General features: G+C 43.7%; 1 protein-coding gene across 1 annotated transcript in view; it reads left to right on the top strand.

Moving 5' to 3' along the window:
- Positions 1-23304, top strand: part of grin2ab (glutamate receptor, ionotropic, N-methyl D-aspartate 2A, b) — a 93786-nt gene that overhangs the window by 923 nt on the left and 69559 nt on the right. The window contains exons 2-4 of the mRNA XM_076035009.1: positions 692-919; positions 15970-16194; positions 16298-16456. Coding sequence (XP_075891124.1) covers positions 692-919; positions 15970-16194; positions 16298-16456 — 612 coding nt within the window. The remainder of the gene's footprint in view (positions 1-691; positions 920-15969; positions 16195-16297; positions 16457-23304) is intronic.

Below are 23304 nucleotides of genomic sequence, written 5' to 3'. Positions count from 1 at the left end.
CATAGATGATCTGGCGGCGGGGAGGATGTGAGGAGAGGAGCGTGAGGGGAATATTTCGCTCAGGAGCCACAGGCTGCTGCTGCTGCTGCTGCTGCTGCTGCTGTAACCCCCCTCACACCCACCCCTCTCCCCGACACACACACACACACACACACACACACACACACACACACGCACACACGCACACACACACACAGGGGGAAAGGGGGGGGGGGTTACAGATTTTGCCGTGCGAGTGTAACTTGTGTTTTCGTCACACAAAATTTTCATCCAATAAACCCAATTCTCACCGCCCCCCCAAAAAGTCTCCCTCTCTCTCTCTCTCTCTCTCTCTCTCTCTCTCTCTCTCTCTCTCGCACACACACACACACACACACACACACACACACACACACACACACACACACACACGCGCGCGCAAAAGCTCCAAAAGACACACGCGCGCACGTGAAAAAGAAAGACCCGAATCAGATGTTTTTGTTTTATTTTATTTTATTTCATCTTAAAAATTAGACTCTTCCAAAATGCTCATGACTCACCGGCAACATGAGCACACCAGCGCGCCTATAGGCATCTTCCCGTGGGCGCGCGTCCTTATATAGTACCAAGTTGGAAATCAACAAGTCAACGAAAGGATGCGGCTCGATAAAACGCGGCGTCTTGTCGCTCCCTCTGCCTCTCTGCCTTTCAGATTAAGTTTGAACACTTTTCCTCTGGTGTGACGCCGGACGCAGCGCGCAGGGACCGAAATGACAGAAAGCGGAGAGGTCACGACGGCTGCCGCGGCTGCTGCTGCTGCCCGAGCGGGCCCTTACGCCGCGGCACCGAGACGCACCGTTCACCGCACGGCATCCGCAGAAGAAGGCTCAAGACCTGCGAGACGCCACATTCGCTGCAGCCACGCGTTGTGACACCGAAGGTAAGGACCGACGGCGGCGGCGATGGGGGAGATGAGGTCGGTGGAGGAGGAGGAGGAGGAGGAGGGGAGGGGAGGAGAGGCTGGGGGAGTCCGGAGCCTGAGCGAGGGCGGCACGCGACGCTAAGTGGCGCTGTTGCATCACCTTAACGGGGCCTATTGACGAGAGGCCCGCGTAATGAATTCATATCTCAAATTACAGTTTTCAGCCTTTTGAATGCAGTCACGTTGTAGGAACACATTTTCTTCCGTTTCCCTTCCCACTCCCCGTGCCAAGTCTGACACACCAAGTGCCTCCTCCTCCTCCTCTTCCTCCTCTTCCTCCTGCTCCTCCTCATTCTCCTCCTCCTCCTGCTCCTTGCCCTGCTCCTTCATGGACATAGAAGCCACCACGCACGCGCATTTGTACATGGGGCTTTACTATAAGGATGTGACATAACTGACTATAGCAGTCGGACATGACAGCCTATAAGAGCCCCCAAGTCCCATAATTCCCTAATTCTCCATCAGGCTAATCATTCCTAGTGGCAAAGCACTCTCCCCCGAACCCCTCACGGCCCCTTATTTTGAGCGTCCAGCCGTGCGTGTGTATAAATTTGTCAGTCTTGTTTGGAGTCGAAATTATAATTCTCGCCAGTGCAGACTTGTGGCGATGTCGAAAGCGGCGAGGGAGAGCGAGAGCGAGAAAGTACGGATGTGCTCAGCAGTAGCCTACTTTCCTGAATAGTGGGATGACACAAAAGGAGATCAACTCTGTAGGGCATAAATGCAATAGAGTGGGGAGCAGTAAATGTCAGGAGCTGTTGCTATCTTCATTAATATAAATATCTTGTGCAAAGCTACGACGGATTCTCAGTGTGATGTCATAGCACCTTTTAAACCTTAACTGTATTTTTAAGTAGGACCTCCTTTCTGTTCCCGAATCCTCACTCCGGAGAGTCTCCTGCCCGTCTCGGCAGCCCTACTTTCACCCGACACAGTCGCCGACTGAACAGCGGCTGAAACAAAGCCAAGGTGTACGAGAAATGAATCAAAATCCTCTGTGATGCCGTGCACGCCACGTCCCGAGTTCCATTTTGGTTGCTGGATGACAAAGTGTTAAAATTATGTGTCGAGACACATCTAGCCGAGCTGCTCAGTGAACCGGCTCCGTTGTTGGCAAAGCAGGTAGTGTAGTTCAGAATTTATTGTCCGCATGCCGCTGTAGTTTCTCTGCAGTTAAAGCTTTTCAATCCCTCACGCCGAATGCGCTTTTTGTCAACGCGCTGTTGTGCTGTGCTCTTAACAAGATGACCTTCTTGATGATTATTTTGATTGCAGCAAAAAAAAAAGGCGACGCAACATTGTTCCCACAAGAGGTGTGGCTGTTCTTCTGATCACAAAGCTGCTTTGCTGCATAATGTTCTCCTGTATATTCCTGTGAAGGGCATTCATGGAGCTTACGGGCATGCAAAAACAAAGTCAAGGACTTCGATCCATTTGTGTCACCCCGGCCTCAGTGCCTTGTTTCTTTCTCTTTTTTTTCCACTGAGCCAGACATTTCTAGAGCATAGCACAAATTAGCCCACAAAATCGACATAAGCCTCCAAGTGGGGAAAGTTTGCAGAGCACTTCTGCAGAAGTCTCCTCATGAAAGATAAATGGCATTTTTAGGGAAACAAAAAAACTGTATTTCAGTATCTTTTCAGGTCTGTTGAATCACTGCTTTGTCTGAAACGAAAGCAATTATTATTGTTCACAAACACGCGCGCGCGCACACACACACACACACACACACACACACACACGCACAAAGCATGTATGTCTGATTGTAGGCTCAAACCAAACGACCACCATCCGTTTTATTTTATCTTCATCTTAAATTCTTATTCCCCATTCCCCTTCAATAAATCTATCGTGTCTTAAGGTAGGATTCGAGGATAGAGGATATGTGGGAGAAAAAAAAAAACGATAACGCTGCTTTAAGAAGCATAAGAATCTGTGGGTGGAATATGCACTTTCCTGCCCTGTATTCTAACTGCATTTATCCTGAAGGTGCTATTGACATATTCAGAGATGTACAATTTAAGCAAATAATCCCTGATGTTATCATCAACTGGAAAAACAACAGGTGTAAAAAAAAAAAAGTAACAGCGGTGAGACGTTTGCAGTCATCCCGACTGCCGTCACGTTTTTCTGCTGTCGCCTGCTTGTGTTTGAACAGCCGGCTTAACCTGCCAGCGTGCGTCGGATCGCTTCACGCTAAAAACATCCGCCGTCAACATTTTTTCGTGACTCTGGTCTTCACTGGCGAATGGATCCCACTCCTCTCTCTTCATTGTCTTGAAGACATAAAAAAGTGACGACGCGCTTTCACAGTCGCTGTCTTTGTACCGGCGATCACAGGTCACACGCCCCGTCTGCGCCACTTGGGAGGATGAAAATAAGTGTTTTCATTAGACCGTTCAACGCAATTACCAGCAAAAAGGGCTGAGTGACATATGATAATGAGTCATTTGACCCCCGCGGATCTTCTGTGTATTGACGGTTTGATCGCGCCGCCTCAGACATAAGTTAATAACCCAAAAGCCTCTTAAGGACGTGCACTGTTTAATCATTTAATCAAAACACAGGCGGTGGTCTCATTTAATGAGTTAGTGAGCCGCTGTGATATTAAGCAGAGTTTCATCAATACAGGTTTTTCAAGTGATATTTTTAGAACCAAGACAGCCAAGGCTGATGTGTTCTTGATGATCCTTTCCATATGTCAACTGCGTGCCTAAAAATATCAACGCTCTGTTGCGGTGATGGTTTGCTGAAAGTCCTTCTCCTTCTATAAGTAGTTGCTCAAAATGAATTTAACCGATACGTCGTAGAAAAAACAGCAATAATAGATTACCAGTATTCAAAACCAATGTGAAAAAAAGTCTTCAGCCCAGCTTATGTTCCATTGCCCTCACCTGTGTTTTCGCCAACATGTGCCTTGTCTTGCCAATGGACTCCGAAGTTAAATAATGGCAGCTTGGTCAAGTGTTGGTTCTGCCATTTAAGGCTGCTTCAGTCTGACCTTGGTTTTGTGCCCTTGGAAACAATGCTGAAGGTCTGACAGAGCATCGGCTTTCTTAGGAAGCGAACGCTGAATCTTTTTTGCAGGAGGCTTTAAATGAAGTGTTAAATACGCTTGTTTACGCTTATGTTTTCTGGGGATCTTTAGGGATTTGGGGATGTTTAATTGGGCAAAGGCTTTTCCTTCGGAGTTATGAAAAAGATAATATTAAACATTATCTCGTCTGGCAGCGTGACTATCAAGGATCTGATAGCTACGTGTTTGTCGTACACCTGTTTAAGCGTGTTCCATATGGCTTGTGTTTGCTCCCGCTAAAGAATCCGGATAACACTAATCTAGTTCCAACACAGTTTCTCAGTACTCTAATGATAGGATTTCAGTAATCAGATTGGAACTAATCTGAAAACTGGGTTTTCAGACCCGTAAAAGGAATAATTATAGTTGCTGGGGCTAGGATTTGGTTTTGGAAATCAAAACCTCTTTTTTTTCGTTTGATAAATCTTAAAACTTGTTCCCGCGTTGCTCCTGACTCAAAGGCATGCTGAGTCTGAAAATCAGGGTAATCTTGATCCTAGTTAAGAGGTGGTTTGAGGGTGGATTTAGAGGCATATCAAGCATGAAAGAGCTGTGACCAAAAAAAATTGCCACCTATACATCTTGTCTGTGAATCAGAAATGACATTCTGTTTCTATTTTAATCCTTCTAAGCACTCGCCCATTTCAAATGTCTCTGTTGCCGACAGATGGACCAGCTGGATGGTTGATTTAAATGTCTTGAACTCTTTCTTCCAGCAGGCCTTCGAAAAAGGGAAATGCTGTTACAAGGTTATTATATTTCTTTTCAATGTACCACACTGAGGGGCAGGACATCTGTTTGGATTATGCAGGCCATTGGGGGAGATGGTAAAGTGATTCTTTCAAGCCCTGGCTGTATTAAATCCACATTCTTGTTCCATCTTGTTCATTCACGCTTGTGTTTTTTGCCCTTTTTAGAATGCTTTTATTGATTGGGCCTTTGGTTAAACTGATGGCGGGAGAAAGGTCAAAGAGATGTCAGTCCTTTATGACTTTTATTGAAAGTATTGGCAATCACATATACCGGTCAGGGTGATCATAAAATCACTATAAATATTGACTGCTTACGATCAAAATTGTAGAAACATCTAAACACTTACAGGATGGTCAATTAATTATAGGTGAAATGATGACAAGCCTCATTTGCCTCATTGATTTGTGAGGAGATTAAGCAGAGTGGGACAGAGGCTCGTTTCCAGTGCTTGTCCGCTGTCTTTGAACATGACACGAGCCAAAAAGGGCTTTGGTTCCCTTCCTTTCTAAGAGCATGCAGCATACAGTTAGAGGGCGAAATAAAGTAATTAAACCTTAATTGAAATGCAACATGTTGACATGGTAAGCACGTTGGCTGGCATTAGTGAAATTATCTTTCTTTTTAGAGCGTGCCTTTTGTGTGGTGTTAATTGCTTATATTGCTTCACTGTGAAAAACAAGAAATATTTCTAAATGCATGTTTAACCCTGTTGTAAAAGCGTACGCCACGACTGCAGCTTTAGTGTCAGTTGTTGGTTGTCATTGTGAAAAAAACAAGCTCCTCTCTGATGTGAGCGTTCCTCTTTCGTTGGAAAGTCTTGCTGCTTTCAAGATGGTTGGATGCTTCACTTTGGATTTGCAGCCTCCAACTGTGCCTCTCTGAACAGTGTGCTTTTGAATTGACTTGATTAGTATTGAGCACAACATGTGGCTTTGAGAGTGAGAACAACCTGCTTCCTAGGAGGTTTAGGTGTTACCTTTAGTGATGCTGTTTAAGCTTTTATGTCAGTTGTAGGGGGGTAGTTAAATGCTTAGGTCTCTCTGGATGAACATGAACCAGTAGCTTTGCCTATGTTTCTCTTTTTTCTCTGCCTATGTTTTCTTCTTTTTTTGCTTTATGACTTTGGTTCAGTTTGATATTTCATCATCACCGTCATGCTTTGAGATGTTTAAATCCAGGTTGATTTCATTTTTCTTGCTACAAAGGAGCAGATCATTCGTATAAAGGTGTCAGTACAATTTCAACACTTAATTTGTGTCCAACCGTGATCACAGTGAGTTACTCACGTCTAACTGATTCCATGGAAATTAGTCAGACAGATTCATTTTCCATATATTTTTGGGGCAAATGAGCTCAAAGTGTTACTGAGGCAATTGATGCAGTCCAACAACGAACAAGACATTCCGGGAAAATAATACATGATAGTCCTTTATTTTTATTTTTCTAAAACAATAGTCTGAGAGGAGGAAGTGAAGTCAGGAAGAACTGCACAGTTCTTCCTGACCGTGGCGTTGCTTTTCCCGGGAGTCCTGAAAAAAGAGGAAACCTTTCTGATTCCGTTGATAAGCTAATAGCTATACACAAAAATTACAGTCATTAGTAACTGTGGCAGTGATAGTGATTCCCCACACAGTAACAAGTCAGCTACATTATAGTACTGTAAAACCCCACATGTTGATGATGTCTTTGTCTCCTCTGCATCATGTTTGGCTTTAGCTTTCTTCTTTTGCGGTCGCTGGTCATTTCAGGACCACGGACAGTTCACACTTGTGCTTCATTGTGATATTACTTAAGGATCATTATGAAGATCAAAAGCAAGGATTTAAGGAAATGCTATATCTATCTTAAGTGTTTATTAAGGCTTTCTGTTTGAATTTGACTTAAGATGTGGCTGTCAGTAGCATACACAGGGGTTTTACCATTCCTTTTTAGAGCCCCTTAACAGCTGAATAGCTAATTGGAGGATGTTATATATTCATGCTTGTGGACAATCTGTGGAGCAAGTTAAAGTTCCCTGGCATACATCTGTGGCTCTTCCCTCTCAGTGTGCTGTCATCCCATCACTCACAATCACTGTCACGCTGCTAAAAGGAGAACAATGTTCCAGCTGAAGTCGACGAGCTTGTAAAAAATAGGGAGAAAAACAGGATCTTATTTTAACTGCATTGATTTGGTTAAAGCTTGCACGTGTTCTTCTGTCCTATCATTCAGATGGCTTTGATTGTTTTTGCCTCAGGGTTGTCTCCCATTTGTGCACAACATTTTGCGCCTAGCACAGAATCTGCTGTTATTGATTCTGATGTCAATGACATTTTGTATGCCATCAGTTTGTGAAGTGGTTAAAACGCAGTCTTCCAAAAAGAGGTTTAAAAGGGCAATAGACAGGTGGTTATTGCTTTAATTATAGAGTTGTAAATCATCTGGTATGTGCACACCGTGGTGCAGAGAGGTACTTAAGCAGATTTTAATACTCATTTCACACTGCACTAATTGTTTGGAGGATATGCTGCTGACCTTGGAGACACACACACACTAATATGATAAAACATTTTTGTTTTTCTTTTTTTTCTGTTGACAAAAAGCAATATCCGGAGTCGTTTTGCGATTACAATACACATTTGCATGCCAATGAATTCTCATAAAGCATAAAATGAAGACAAATAGGAAAGTGACAGAGTAAGAGACTGCACTTCTGCTTGCGACTATTTCCTTGATTAAAAATAAATGGACAATGACTAAATAGAACTGAGGCGTATCTTGATGTGAATGTTCATTTCAGAAGCATCACATCCACATTAGCAGGACTTCAACTCGGCTCCACGATTCATCACGTCTGTGAGTTTACACGACCTTGTCAGGAACCCCGCCAGGAACTGAGACACAGGGGCCAAAATATCCTCAAAACATCCGTGAATCACCCAGAATATATTAGAGCAGGTATAATGCTCTGCTCTGGTGACAGGTGGTGTCTCAGCCAGATGGAGCATCTGGGGATGTGGAAATGTTTCAAACCTTAGTCTCCTCCCGCTTGCCAAGTGCAGTTTTTAACCGCAATGAGCAACACATCAAAAAACATCTGCTGACCAGCCACTGGCACCTTGCTGAGATGCCTGATCCAAGAAACTCAATGGCTGAAGCTATATATATATAAAAAATAATTTTGTCAAACATTAGCCTATAAAATTATCCATTATTTAAAGGCCGCTATCCACCATGTCACTCACGTGGGTATGAAACAGTGTCCAATATTCCCACTGGAGACTTAATGTCATCGAAACGATTGACCGTTGAAAGTGCAAAAGATGCCCCTTTCCATACAAATACACTGTAATTACAACCATCAGGATGAACTGATTTGAAGCATTTGATGATGTGTAGGAATAATGAAGCTGAAAATATGGTTTGACTGAAATAAGTTGAGATATTTTAACAGCCTGTTTCGCCCAGTTTCGCAGACAATTTTCCATACCTGGTTTCATGGTTGAAAAATGAACAAAGATCACAGAGATTCTGATCCTATTTGAATACGGAAACTGCAAGTGCAAAAGCCCTCACCAATATATCACATTCAATAACGACACTTCCAAGTCCCCATTATCTCAGTCGCGTGTCATCTGCTGTTTGTCATTCCGCACAGGATCGGCCAGGAGAAAAAAGCAAGTTATGTCAGTCCATTTGTTTCCTTCACTAATAGAAGAACGTTGGTTCATTAATAAAAGTCGACACTTACAGACAGTGATACATCATTCACGACAGCGGCGCACTTATCGTGCATTAAAAGGAGCACAAATTCACTGTTTGGTTAAAAATTGAAAGGACAGTTTTTCCATCATTACGTCAGATTGTCTCGCAAGGCCTACCAATGATTATCTACAACTGTCCTGTGTCATTTTAATGTTTCAGGTCCTTTTTAATAATTCAAAGGCAGCAAAATTATATATTCATAAGGATTGGCCATGTTAGCTTGGCATACTCTGTTGTGTTCCTTTAACCCAGGTGTTCTCTCTGTTTGTGAGCAGCTGCATTTGTAATGTGCAGCTTTTTGTTTTACAGTAGCACCCAGTTGAAATTCTGTATTTAAAGACTTAAGCAATTCGAATGCCCAAAGACTCAGCCGGTTAGTCATATTCTTATTATTAGATAAAGATTAATTGAATACAACAAAGCGTAGAGCTATTGTTAAATGTAATGTGAAAAGTGAATGTAGTTATACGGCCTGAAAGTCTTATACCCTCCCCCGCCTCAGCATGATTGCACGATGACTTTACTTTCATGCCCTTTTCTTCCCTTCAGTCATTCCATACCTTCTACCTTTTAGTAACCTCCACAGGGATGACTCTCTTTTATGCTTCTTATTCTGCTGCGCCCACACACGCACGCACTCACACACACAGACACACACAGACACACACACACACACACATGGACGCTTACGCACACCCTCAAAGTCAGGGCACGGACATACAAGGAACTAGAGTTTCTAAAACACACAACTCATTTCCTCCTATAAGTATAAAAGTATGTCCTCTACCATGTTTGGCGATGCCCTTGTTAATTCATATTTATTACTGGTGAAATATGAATGACGGAACTCTCACAAACATGGCCCTGCTTCTCCCTTGGTTCCACACATACCCCAAAGCATGCTATGAACTGGCCAAAAGTGTGTACCTCTTGACACATGCATATGCACACACGTTCTTCTGCACTGCTAAAATTTTGATGGGATAGTGGAAAAAAGGGCTGTCGGGTGCTCAGCAGTCAGGTGGGACAAGCAGAAAAGAGACCTCAACATGAGGTAAAAAAAAAAGAATGACCTGAAAAAAGGAACGAAGGCAACAAATATTTGCGTTTTTCAATTCGATGTTTCGGTGGGTGGATAATCATAAGCACTACGCCTCAGTAAATGCAGAGCATTCTCAGAAAAAATACAAACCCTGCCACTGCCAGGTCAAAGAAAAAAAAAAATTTGAGAACATGGTGTGAAAGTGCATCCATATTAAGTTTGGTGAGAGGGAGGCGCTGCACTGAAAATGATTCCCAGATCATGGCAAGCATTTGAGAGGTAAAGGGGTTGTGAAGCGTGAATTAGATATCCAATTTGTGACTTATTCAAGGTGCAGGGAGTCATTTCTCTCAGTGTCAGATATGATTATTTTGGCCTGATACGCTGTCACTGTGTGTGACTGCTCAGCATGTTTACAAAGCCTCCCATCCGTTGCACAATTCAGACTGAAGGCAAATGAAATGCACTTCATAACAAAAGAAACAGTGGGAACACTAATGGAACACGCTCAATTCAATAAAGGACCGTTTAATTGTAAGTCAAAGATAATATAATATAAGGCAGATAAAAGCTAAGTAGATGAATGGGGTTAGAGATAAAGTATTTGCATTCAGAATGCAAATGTTATACTCATGGGAAAGGCCACACAGCACTATAAACCAAGTAATAAAAATCCCAGTAACTGCTCATTGCTATGTCATACATAAAGATACCTGCATGTTCATGTGACTGTGTTTTCCTGTTTTCATCTGCTGGAACCAATTAAGTGCCAAATGGCAATTAAAAGAATGATGAAGCCCTCAGGAAGAGACCACCAAGCAGATGCACAGTCGCTGTTTGAGCAGATTTGCATTTTTATATCGACCTGTTGCCAAGCTTGTCAGTGCTTTCTCCAAAATGTTCCTCTGTAACCTTCACATTTGACAACATCATAAACAAACTCGTAAATGACAGAAACTTTTAACCTTCTCAGAGTCCCACACAAATCACAGGCTCTTCCTGAGGTGGTGAGAAGGAGTCGTGTTGCTTCTCACTGCGTGACCATCCTTAATGACCCCTCCACACTTTTCTACGCAGATAGAGAATGTCTTAGTCATTTACCTATTAGTTCACCCAAAATTGACCAAATAATCTCCCAAATTTACACATTTTATATTCACAGCTTTGGTGACACGAAGAGTTTCACGTTGGGAATGAATTCCCTGTAATACAACGGAAGCCTAACATGCCTTCATAATACTTGTGTCGTGCAATCCAAGTCCCCGGAATAACAGTCCAATTTGTTAACAACATGTTTTTATTAGAAATATCCACTGTAGCCTCCACACCCGGGAGCCATATTCATGTTATCTCCTTTGAGTAGAGCAAGTTCCAGAATTATGTCTGCAGGGTCTCGGTGACACTTGGACGACACTGCATGTGCATGTGGAAACATGTTTTTGATGATTACATGCAGTGGTTACCACTGTGGCCTCACAGTAATAAGGGTTTTCTTGGGGGTTTGGGGTGGGGGTCTCTCTGTTTGGCGCTCTGTACAGGTACTCCAGCTTCCTCCCACAGTACAAAGACATGCACATGTAGGTGTGAGCATGGATGGTTTCTCCAACAAACTGGTGAATTTAGACTGATGTGGCCCAGACTGCAGGGCAAACTGTGATAGAAAATGGATGGATGGATGAATATTACTGTACGTGGCCTCACTGGCTTTAACATTTATCTGTACAGTGTGGAACCACCTCCATCCGTGAAACTCCACAGCAGTTATGTGGTTCCAAAAAATATATGTATTATTTGTGATTACAGTGATCAATGTTGGGGTAAACTTTAAAGACTTAATTTTCCCCAACAGAGTTTTGTTTCCCCCCATAAATTGTTAAAGATGTCACAACTTCATCTGCCAAGAATTTTAAATCCCCTATGTAAAAGAGATATAGCATATCATATGCAGTGTGGTAGTGCAATTTTTTATTGCAACCTTTTTAGTCCCCAATATAACCTGGAAAATATGAGCTTTATTTTGTTCTCTTGCTAGAATCTAAAAGAACAGAACATGTAGCATTTGCATAGTTCCTTTTGTTACATGTCAACTACTTTGCAGACTAGCAGCTTTTCACAAATGAGACTCCTCAGGTACTTTAAGTTCTACAGTGGAGTAAATACAAAACAGACAGCACCAGAAAAGACTCACACAGTGTTCATGGTTATTTATCAAACAGATGCACCGGCCCGGAAGCATCGTTTGCCTGTCATCCGAGACATGGCTTGCGTGTGATCACTGATGTGTGCCTCCCGACTTCATGCAAATGCATTTAGAATTTAAAGGAGGATTGCACACATAATGGGGACATTTGATAAACTTGGTTGACTGCACGCTCTGGTACGTGTAAGGCTTGCCTAATATCCACACGGCAGTTTTACACAAAAGATTATTTTTGCTTTAAAAACAACAAAAGAAAACACAAAACAGGTGTGTGGTTAAAGTCGTGCATTAAAGGAGGGTGAGGTGGAGAAGCCAATAATGAATAAGCCTACATTCTGCAGACATCACCATGGCAGCATTACTGTGTGTAGGAGAGCTTCATTGAATTATTTAGATAAGAGTGGCAGCTTCTTAAAAAGAAAAGCAGCGCTGAAACAATACAATTTTGCATTAAAAATAGACAGGACAGCAACTGACAGGATGGCAGCAAACAAGGGCTTCAGTGCCCAATTGTCTCAGCTAAAACTAATAGGAATTTGAGTGAATGGTTAGAGAAGTTACAGTTTCACTTTAAGGGGATTTTAATTTCAGCATGGCTTAATTTCTCTTTCAAGCTTGATTTTCTTTCAGGATTTATTTCACCATTTTGCCACAGAACTGAATCTTTGGAGATTTCATTTATTTGCAACTAAAAGACAGTCCCAGTTACTGATAATTAGCTGCTGCTTTAGTTAATCAGAATCTGTTTTTTCAAAATGCAGATAACGGGTGCAAATATGTACATAAATCTGGCCCTCGTGGTTTGGTTAACAAAGCAAATGGAAGCGGATGGGAAACTTTTCGGGGTGGAAGGGGAGTTGCAAGCCTTTCTCTGTTATTCTAAGATGCCTCTACACACTCCAGCAATGTTTCCTTTTCTACAATGCCAGTTAGTCAGGTACAATTCAACAGTATGGTGACTGGAAATAATTTTGTTATGCATGTTATTTATACAATGAGAACTAGCAGTCATGTCTTATTTTAATTCTAGAGTCCTGTTGGCACAATATGCTGTCCTCCTCTTTGTCACAACAATTCTTCTTAATTTTTTTTATACAACTTAATGCATTTGTATATTTCATTTCTTTTTCTGTCTGCAGATCCTTGCTAATGTTACTTATTAAGGCTTTGGGAAGCACGAAGCAGGTGCTGTCGGTGTTTAGTTTTTGTTGCCTGACTGAAGCAAACTGAAATTGATGTCATTGGATGTGTTAACCTCATTCTTTTGCTTACAATTTTCAAGCCGGCAAAGGACAAGGGCTTGTTATTCAAAGTATCTCTTCACCACTTTGAGGAAACAAGGCTAACATAACCCACAGCCTAATTTGTGCTGTCATCTAGAGACACTCTGCGGAGCTGCTTCATTGCCGAAGAAAGACAGAATGAAAATGTGGACCAATATATTTAAGCAATCACACCCACAGGACTTTTATGTAATAGGCGTAAGGCCCAACATTGTTGAACCAAAAAATGTGCTTATATCAGATGAAATTCTCTCTGGGCTTTGTTACATGGACGTCCTCTGATTCATTGTCACCGGAGCAACTTCTCGGTGCCTCTGAATGTCAGCGTTTATTTGCGCACCCGTTGCGTTGTACCAAGCTTCAACAGAGAAATCGTTTTCACAAATCTTTCATTATGTAATGGAAAAACAAAACATTTGACAAATTCTCTGCTTTAAGGCAGTTCAGGAAACAGTTCAAATCAGCACAGACAACCTCTCCTATTTGTCCAAAATGGAATGTTCTTTTTAAGATGCTGATTTTTAAACAAAGGACTCGTTGTTTCCAGTGTTGGGAGGGTACGAAACCTCCCGACATGCAGCTGACTACTGTAGGATTATTTGCAGTCTGCGGTGTCGGTTTTGTGGAAATATTAGCATAAATGCTAACAAAGTGGAAATGCTTATGCCCATGTGACATTTCCTCCGGAAGCTAATCACAAGAGTCAGCGGATATGTTTTTCACCACAAATGCAGATTCTCTGAGACAGGAAGAAACGCTCAGTCGCCCAAAGTTTTCAGCTACGCTGACCACTTTGGGAGCGCTACAGCACACTCTGGCTCTTAGTGATGTTAGCTTGGACGCTAACTCCGGGGAGAGTGAGCGTAATCTTGTCCCATTGGTTGGAGCTGACACTAATTCCCTGGGACAGGAGTGTAGCGGTGTGTGATTTCGCGGCGTATGCTAAGTGCTGCTAGAGCTGGAGGCTAGTCTGTGGGCACCAGGGTGAGGAGAGCAAGCTGGGAAAGTACTAACTAGACTAACTGGCCTGATTAGCTCGGGTGTGAGATGACATGAATCAGATACACACATTAAGCCAGCTGCAAAAGGCAGATTGGTTTTAACCAGAGAGTTCAGATACATCAGGGATGACAAATTTTGATGAGAATGATTAGCAGACATGGAGGCAGGGTAAGAAAACATCCAGTGTGGGGGGTGGGGTGGGGGGCAGGGGCTGGAGATACGGAGACAGTCGACTGATTTTGTGGATGTGATGTTTCCTTCCAGGGTGTTTTTTTTCCAGCTCTGCTGGACTGTGGTGGTGTAAAAAATTGGCTGAGATGCAATGTAGCATTTGCATCATGGTTTCATTAGCTCTCCATCAGCCCAAGGCATTTCACACTGCATTTCCTCTGCTCATCTGCTTCTCGTAGATGTGCTCACATTACAGTAAAAAGGTAACACGCTTGAAGCCGAGCCAGGAAGAGGACGTTAAACGCCTCTGTATTATTTTGGTCTTTCAATTGAATAAAAGGTAGAAACATTTTTCTTCTTCTATTTTCATTTCGGTAACTGTTATTTATTGATTTAGACATTTTCGTGCCTTTAGCAGTTGGAAATCCTTTCCCCTCGTTGGCCTCATGACTGGGGTGAAATCAGATTACATTTATTTCAGGGTTTATTTTATCCATTAATAGCTTACAATTTATTTTGAACATTGCCTACAGGCGTAGATTATGTTCAAACAAAGCCAGACAGTGTAAGAGAGATTTGGGGCAGCTTGTGAAGCCAGATTAGCACCACAGCAACAATGAAGCTAGCTTCCATGTAGTAGTCCCCTTGGTGTTGAATGGTGGATGGCAGAAGTGGGACGGGAAAGCCTCGGAACTCTCTCTCACCTATCATTAGCCTATAATTTAGTTTGCACATTATGGTTCCACCACTAGATTTGAGTTATATATTTTAATTTGGCTGTTTTATCTGAGTGGCATTTCTAACTAATGGGTTAGCACTGCTGTGTCACAGCCAAAACCACATAAAATATACTGGCAGCACTGTGTAGGATACTTTTTTTCCCCCCTGAAGCCTTAAACCAGTGTGACGTTACAAGAGTCATTATATCAAGCAAGAGATGACGTGCTGCGAAAATTTGATTTCATCTATTTAGTGATGCACAGAAACTGATCTCAGTTTGATGGGGCAGCTTCAGTAATTTGAGCCTAATTTATGTTGTCATCCAAAGACCCTGCGGAGCTACTTCATTTGCGAAAAATACATGAATGAAAATGTGGCCTGATAGATTGAAGCAATTACACCCCAAGCCTTCGGTGTAAACAAATTGCCGGATTACAAATTTCTGAAAGAGGACCAGGACCGGTCTCGACGGATGGATGTAAACTGCATGTTAAGTGGTGACCGGAGACATAAAATCATGCGACGGTGATTGCAGGTTTATAGGATTTCAATTGGAACATACACCCACCTAACAACATGTTGAAAGGTGAAGAGCTGTGTTTATTGGCTGTATTTTCTTTTTTTTTTTTTAAGACCTTTTATTTCAGCCGCCTCACAATTTATCCCTCATTACCCACAAGACACCCTGATAGCGGCAGCCTTCCTGCCGGCCATTTAAAGCACTGTTTCTCAACTGGTGGGTTTTGACCCAGAGGTGGGTCCAAGACTTGTTTTGATTGGGTCGTGGCTTCGTGGGCAATTCCCCCCGACTCCTCTCCCCCACACACCGTTTTTATTTCTGGGGTCACAACTTCGTGATAAGGAAAAAAATATGGGTTCTGAGACTCCACCAGTGGGGAACCACTGGTTTAGAGTGAGCTGGGCTACAAAGTCTTGCTTGAGAACATGACAATAGGACAAGACGGAGACAATGACTTTTTGTTTGACTTTTTTTGTTTTGTCCCTCTGTGTTTTTAGGGTATGATGGGTGTAGTGGGCTGGATCTTGCTCCTACTCTCCCAGATGATGGTGCCCGTGGCTTCCCAGAAGCCTCCAGGTCTCACCGTGGGTGTGATCATGGGCCAGACACGCCACGTCTCCGACCAGCAGCTCCGCCCGGCCCGGCGACCCGAAGACCCGCTCGACGTCTCCGTTGTAGCACTGCGTATCAACCAGACTGACCCCAAGTCTGTAATCACACAGGTAAAGAAATGTTGTCACGCGTATTACGTTAAGTATTACACGCACACATGAAACACACAGTGCCTTGTTTGACGGCTGAGGTTGTCTTTGTTTGCGCTCCAAGGTGTGCGAGCTGCTCTCTCGCACTCGCCTTCACGGCATCGTGTTTGCCGACGGCACCGATCAGGAGGCCATCGCCCAGATTCTCGACTTCCTCTCTGTTCAGACACAGCTTCCTGTCCTTGGAGTCCATGGAGGCTCCTCCATGATTATGGCTGACAAGGTGAGTGTCTGCAGACAGTGAAAACTCACTTTTTGTATTTTTATTTTTTGCAGTAGGGGGTGACAGTGTTTGTGTTTTGGAGATTAAGGAGCTGTAATCCTTCCTCTCAGCCACCTTTAAATGTGAGCATAATAGGTAATACGTCTCAACCTACAGTCCTTTCAGATGTGTTTTGGCACTCCTGCAATTTGGTTAGACCTTTTCACGGATAAACTCGAAATTTAGAAAGCCGTCCCACACGAAATTCTGTTCGCAATTTAATGGAAAGTTCCAAGAGGCAGGATGAAAAACACTCTGTAAAACCATGTTGAGGGTTGTAGGCATGTGGGGATGGCAATGTGAAGTAAAATATATCAAACGGATATTCCCTCAAATTTTTAATTAAACATGGACATGGTGTCTACATGAAGATTGGATTTGTGTAACACAAGTGATGAACCGAAAAATGCAACGTATGCAATGTTTATTATGTAATGAAATAATTCATGGCATACATTTTGTTGGAAAATCTTTAAGAAAAGTATAATATGCGCGCACACACACACACACACACACACACACACACACACACACACACACACACACACACATTAGCTCAAGCAAACAAATAGCTATGCAGCTATACATATCGCATATGCTGGAGGAATTATGTCTGTAACGCCTGTTGGTCGGTTAATACTGTACATTTAGGTTGCTCAGGGTACGACATATGGTGATTTGATTATGCAGGCGTTTGAGAACCGTAGAAGCAGGGCCAACAGATGAAATGGAACCAGTCCAAGGTTATTGTTACCAACAGGGCATTGATACCATCTTGATGTTGAAAAAGCAGTGAGTTTAATGGAGTTTTGCTCTTTTAAGTACAAAATACCAAGTGCTCATATGTGTACACCTCACTGCTCCAGACAGTTTGATAAGCAGGAGGAAAGATAAGTAATGTCCTAAATCCAGAACATTTTATCAGTGATGTCTGATGCCTTCACAACATCAGAATGTAGCAGAATCCCATGTGACGGCAGGTGTTAAGTCCTGCAAAAGCTGGCCAGCTAAAATATCCCTCTGCTCTGCTTTTGACTGGTGGTCGCCTTCTGTTTTTAGAGGAACCAAGAATCAGGTTGCTTTGCTCGGCTGTGGAAAAGCAGTATTATGCCTCCTGTGCAGTGGGATTCCAAAAGAAAAGTTGATTTCTAGCTTTTAGAGATAAAACTGGCTTTGTGTTTCATTTTGGCGTGATGTTTAGCGCAAAGTCGGGGATATATATTCCTCCTTCCTGTGTGAATTCTCTCTCTAGTTCTGACTCCACGGACCTCCGACTGACAGGCTGAGCGAGGGAGCTTTGATAAAAACACTACTGGTGCTTTATCTTTTAAAACATCTCCCAGGGCGCCGCAGCCAAGACACAGGAACCAATAACTGCGGCAGCGGAGCCGTTTGAAGTGCTCGTTGACGGATAGGTGTAGCCGCGAATGTGAACGAGGAGAAGAGGGAAAAAAAGAGCAAACAAGAAGAGAAAAAGGGAAGCTGGGAGGAGAGTTGGGATGAAGTTTGGCGGAGAGAGGTTCCGACTCAAAGGTCAGAGCTTTCAAGTCCCTGCCGCGCGCACAGCAACGGCGTAACGCAGGCAAATTGTAGTTTTCACACCCTCGGTTGCGGCTCTTGATTTGCCATTAAACCAGGTGCTTAACCCCCCGACTGCACTAATTGAACTGCTGCGCCGCGCTCAGGTTGTCGGCTCGCTTCCAGGTGTGAACATGAGAGTGTGTAACCTGAGGCTTATCGGCTCCCTGCCACTGTTTCTGCTTGTTTTATACGGAGGGAGCACACTTCCCAGCGGGATGGCGCGCAGCTCTGGGAATAAGGATTTTTTTTTGGCGGGGGGGAGGGTATTGTTGCTATTTAAAATAATGAAGCATGTGATTGCAGTGGTCCTCGCCTCATCTGCGTCTGCCAGGAAAGCCTACTTCAAGTGCGCTCATCGTCAGACCATATTAATGTCTCCCTTCTCGGTACCCGACGTTTCTATTTGAGTAGCTCCTGTTTTTTTTACTGGGGATGCAGCCAATTAATTGCCAGTTGATGAGGTTGGATCAATTAATTAGATATCTGCTCTGTTGAAATCCACCAAGGCACTGTAAACCTCTTCACAGAGGGTAATAATAAGTGCTAGAGACACATTTATTTATTTTTTTAATTTCTTTTTTAGAACATTGATATTGAGAGACGTTATGAAACTGCACCGGCTGCACTTGATGCAGTTATTGAGAGGCAAGGTGAACTAACCTGTCCTCTGCCTTTTGAATTCAATATACAAACTGGAATGCATCCACGCATTGGAAATGTCTGAGGTTGCGCAATGAAAAAAACACCCCGACTAGTCAAAAGTGGACAAACAACGACAAATATGGAATGAAAAGTATATCCGAAGCAGCGCTGCAATATTATTATATTTTCACAGCCGCAACCGAGAGATCGAGAGACCAAGGTTTTCGCTCAGACGTGAAGCTCTCAAAACTGAATGGTTATCAGGAACGCGGCGACGCTGTGCCATGCCTGCTCCCATCTTATGTGTCGACGGAGCCAAGCAAAGCCGACTACGGAGGTGGCGAAGACTCTCAGCGAGCTTGACACGTTTACGCTTGACTCCCACACGACGAGGGGTGAGCTCAAATGGTGACCGCAGCCCTGGCAGCGTCCTCGGCTACATTACCTCCCCTCCTGTGATTTTTATTAATATATGCAAACGCTGATGAAACCGTGGACGCCGATCGCATTAAAAAACCAAACGCCATATCCGGCTTTGAGAGCGGGCGATCTGGCCCGTGTGTAATTCTTCTTGGCTGCGCGTCTGCTCGCTCTCATACCTGCTGTCAGCGGTGCGGTGGTAATCTGCGGGATTGAGAGAAACCCAAGCGGGCTCGTGACAATTCAGCCCTGGCTGACAAGAAGCGTTGCCGCGGTCGACGCAGCCCCGAGTGGGCGCTCATTGCGTCGCGTTAACGATGCCATGCAGAGCTGCAGTTGAGTGTTCATCTCAAAAATTGAGGAGCTCATCAACCAAATTGCTTGTCCTGGCATGCCTGGGTATTGGATCCAGATCATAATCTGGGATAGAGCAGTGGTACTGTAGGAGTCTCAGGACCCACATATTTTTTCCTTATCATGAAGTCGCGACCCAAAATTATTCCGCAAAAATAGAAACGCTAGCCCCCTTTTCCATTATGTCTTGTAAGTAAATTATATAAATGACTGATTTGAATTGTGTGTCCTGCAAAATAAAACCTATCTATTTATCTATTTATCTGTCTGTCTGTCTGTCTGTCTGTCTGTCAGTCTGTCTATATACATCTCTATTGCTGTGTTTCCATTACCCCTACAATTGTGCAAAACCTAAATATTGCAATAAAAACTGGTAATGGAAACGACTAAACTTCGAAAAACCTCTCAAATATGGCTAAAAGGTTTTTACGCTGTCACGAGATGGTTTTTCAGATGTATCAATATGGAGGTATATCACAAAAGCGTAATGGAAACACTTTTTTCGCACGTACGCGTCACCTGAGGTGACGTACGGGGGTCACGTGACCAGTTCACTTTAGTTTCGCAAGTGAAAATGGCACGTTATGTTTGGATGGAGGAGGAAACAGTTTTTTTTTTCACCCATTCTTGACAGCAAACAAACAAAAACAAGCGTAGCTCTTATGGGATGAGATTTTACGAGAATTATGGTTAATGTGCGTCACACCATTCAATGGAAACGCCTGCAAATCGCAAATGTACTTTGTCGAAATTTTCAAAATATTGCTTTTATTTTGCGGAAAACTGCAATGAAAACACAGCTTATGTCTTGTTTCTATCGAAAATGCCCATAAAGCTGCAACCCAATCAAAACTGGTGGTTCGCAACTTTTGGGTTGCGAACCACCAATTGAGAAACACTGGAATAGAGAGAGAAGGCAGGCGAGGCCAGGTACCAGGGATGCAGAAAGCAGGCGGGCGGCTGCTCTGAGAGAGTAGATTTGAACGGATGTGGACAGTTAAGGTGAGGACTACTTGGCGCCAGAGCGCTGAGCCTTCGAAAGTCAAAGTTAGCTGTCACCATCGTGTCACATTTCAGGTAAAGGCTTTCTCCAGCTGTCATCGGTCTGGGGCGGCCGGCTGTGTAGCCATGCTCGATTGCAGATACAGCCGCTGGCGCCGCTGAAAGCTGTGATAAACAATATTGCAGAGAGCAGCGACTGATAGATAGACTGCAGCTTTATATTTTTTCCTCTTTTTTTTTTTCAAAGAGACTGTTTATTTGTCAAGATTTCTGATAGAGCACACAAAGTGTGACTTGAGCTTCTCGGATTAATTTTTTCCTGGAAAAACCAAGAAAGTCAGCTCACCCAGAACTACTGAATCAAAGAAACCATTTAAGACTGCAGGAGTTACCTGTGGCTGTTTGCCTCTGTTTTTCTCTCGATCTATCTCGCCTTTGCAAATCAACAACGCAGTTGTTGTAGATGATCAGATGTTCTGGGGGACAGCAACTACAGCACTGGAGCCTTAAACAACGTATGAAAAACAGCTCCGTTTCATGTTTGGCATGAACTGTATGTAGTTGCCTCCTACATACATTTAGGATATGTTATGGACTTCATTATTATTGGTCTAATAATAATAATAATAATAATAATAATAATAATCATAGTAATCATTGTTTGTTTTATAGCATTATAACAAAAGTAAAATTGCATTGCCTAAAATAGAAAAGGGTTCATATCTGTTGAAACCTCTCACAGTTTTTCTGCCCTTTCCATCCTCTCGATCAGCACTTACAGTATGTGATTTGCATCACCGTTATCTGTTCCCATTCGCATGCAATTCCCATGTAGTTGGCTTCTGACCCCAGATATGAATAGTCCTTTGCAGGTGTTTTGTCCCTGGATCAAATTATGAGGTGGGTTTGTTTGCTCCTCTCAGTTCCTCACCGTGTGAGGTTGGGCAATGGCGGTGGCTTACATCCATGACTTGTGTGGCTTGGTGGTGAACACTGGCAAAGTGTTACCCCACTCACTAACCAAGACCAAGGTTCATAGGTCATCTGGAAAGCTGTAATGAGGCAGGTAGAGACAGTATGGAATGGGATTGAAAGCCAACTGCCATAAGACACCAAGGTAGAAGTAGAAGAACATCGACAGGAAGTAACTCTGGCCTGTGTGTATACGTCCATGTGTGTGTGTGTGTGTGTGTGTGTGTGTGTGTGGTCCATATACGGTATTTATGACCATTATATCAAAGGTACAGACTGAAATTTACAATAGACTTCTTGGTAGACTTCTCATTGGCGTGTTGTAGAGCATCCCAGATGTAAAACATGTAAAACCCATGAAAATCGACACAGAGGCATTACTTGATGTCGCACATCCCATCCAAAATAGGTGTTGGTACTGGGTTACGCACCTGTGTTTGAAAGAAGACAGTCATGGGTGTGTATGTGTGTGTGTGTGCGTGTGTGTGTGTGTGTGTGTGTGTGTGTGTGTGTGTGTGTGTGTGTGTGTGTGTATGTGTGTCCAAAGACCTGAAAACCATCGGCGTGGTTTCATTATTGCATGTGTTACAAATTGAAGCAATAATTCACCGGACAGGGTAAAACCCAGGGAATCTCGCCGAGTAATGTATTTGTGTCGCACTCTTTGTTTTTGCCTACACTGTACTTCTTCCTGCACCTCTGCCACGATCGACAGCGCTGAAATGAGTCCCCACCCCAATTGGATCAGCCCTCGCAAATAAAAGAATCATCTGTTTTTGTGTGCCAAAGTCGTTATTTTTTCTCTCTCTCTTCCCCCAAAATGAAAACAAATGGATCATCCTCAGAACAGAGACCCTGCGCGCCAATCACCCCCCACCACCACCCATCCCCACACCCTCCTGGTCCCTCGCCTATTCCCGTGTTTCCCCTGCGACACGTGTCAGCACGGAACAGTCAGGCATGAGTCCCGAGGAGTTGGATGACGTGCCGCGAGAGATGAGACACGTTTAGGGACAGCGGAATTCATGAGGCTGCGCTGTAAACCCGGGGGAAGCGGGCGGATTAGTTGGGAATGTTGTACTTCCATTACCGAGCGGCCGCTTTGGGGCGAAGGAGGAGAAATTTTCCCGGCTTTACCTCGAACCCTGCATAGGTGCTCACTCATTCCTCTGCCGGCCGTGTTCATCTCCTCCTTTTTTGAATTCCTACATCTGGCTGCGTGGGGGATTGGCCGTGGGGGGGTCGGCGAGGGGTGGGATAGAGGGGAGGGATTCGTCGGAGGGCCACGGTGCGTAGTAGAAGAACATGAACACGCTGAAATGGAAGGTTGTGAATTAAACATGTATGTTCTTTCTGCTTTGCTCTGCCACAGTGGTGGGACACTAGCCTTCTGTGGCGTCTGTGTATTTGCATGGGCATGTGTGTGTGTGTGTGTGTGTGTGTGTGTGTGTGTGTGTGTGTGCGCGCGTGCGTGTCCCAGTCCGGGCTGTCCCATATCAGTAGGGGCCATTTGCCCAGGTTCTCTGCTGAGTAGCTTTAATATTTAACACCTGCTCCCCACACCTGCTGTCACTTGCCGAAGACACACTGCTGCGTCATTCGCTCACTGAGTCCTCCCCCACATTTTCTCCCACGTTCTCCCTCTCACATCCTTCCTATCTTCTCCATCCCTTCTCGGCCTTGCCTCTGCGACTGCCCCCCTTTTGGGTTTTTTTCCCTCCACGTCTCCTCTCTCAACCTATTTTCCACTCTTTTATTTCTCCACCTCATCATCCCAGCTCGTTATGTGTGGTTAGCTCCTCAGCTCGCAGGTGTTTTCTGGTCGCTTGTCTCTTACC

This window comes from Nelusetta ayraudi, unplaced genomic scaffold (assembly GCF_046127955.1).
Source record: "Nelusetta ayraudi isolate G7.1 ecotype Tasmania unplaced genomic scaffold, CSIRO-AGI_Nayr_v1 ptg000004l, whole genome shotgun sequence".
NCBI classification, from domain to species: domain Eukaryota; kingdom Metazoa; phylum Chordata; class Actinopteri; order Tetraodontiformes; family Monacanthidae; genus Nelusetta; species Nelusetta ayraudi.
This window is presented reverse-complemented; position numbering and strand designations above follow the sequence as displayed.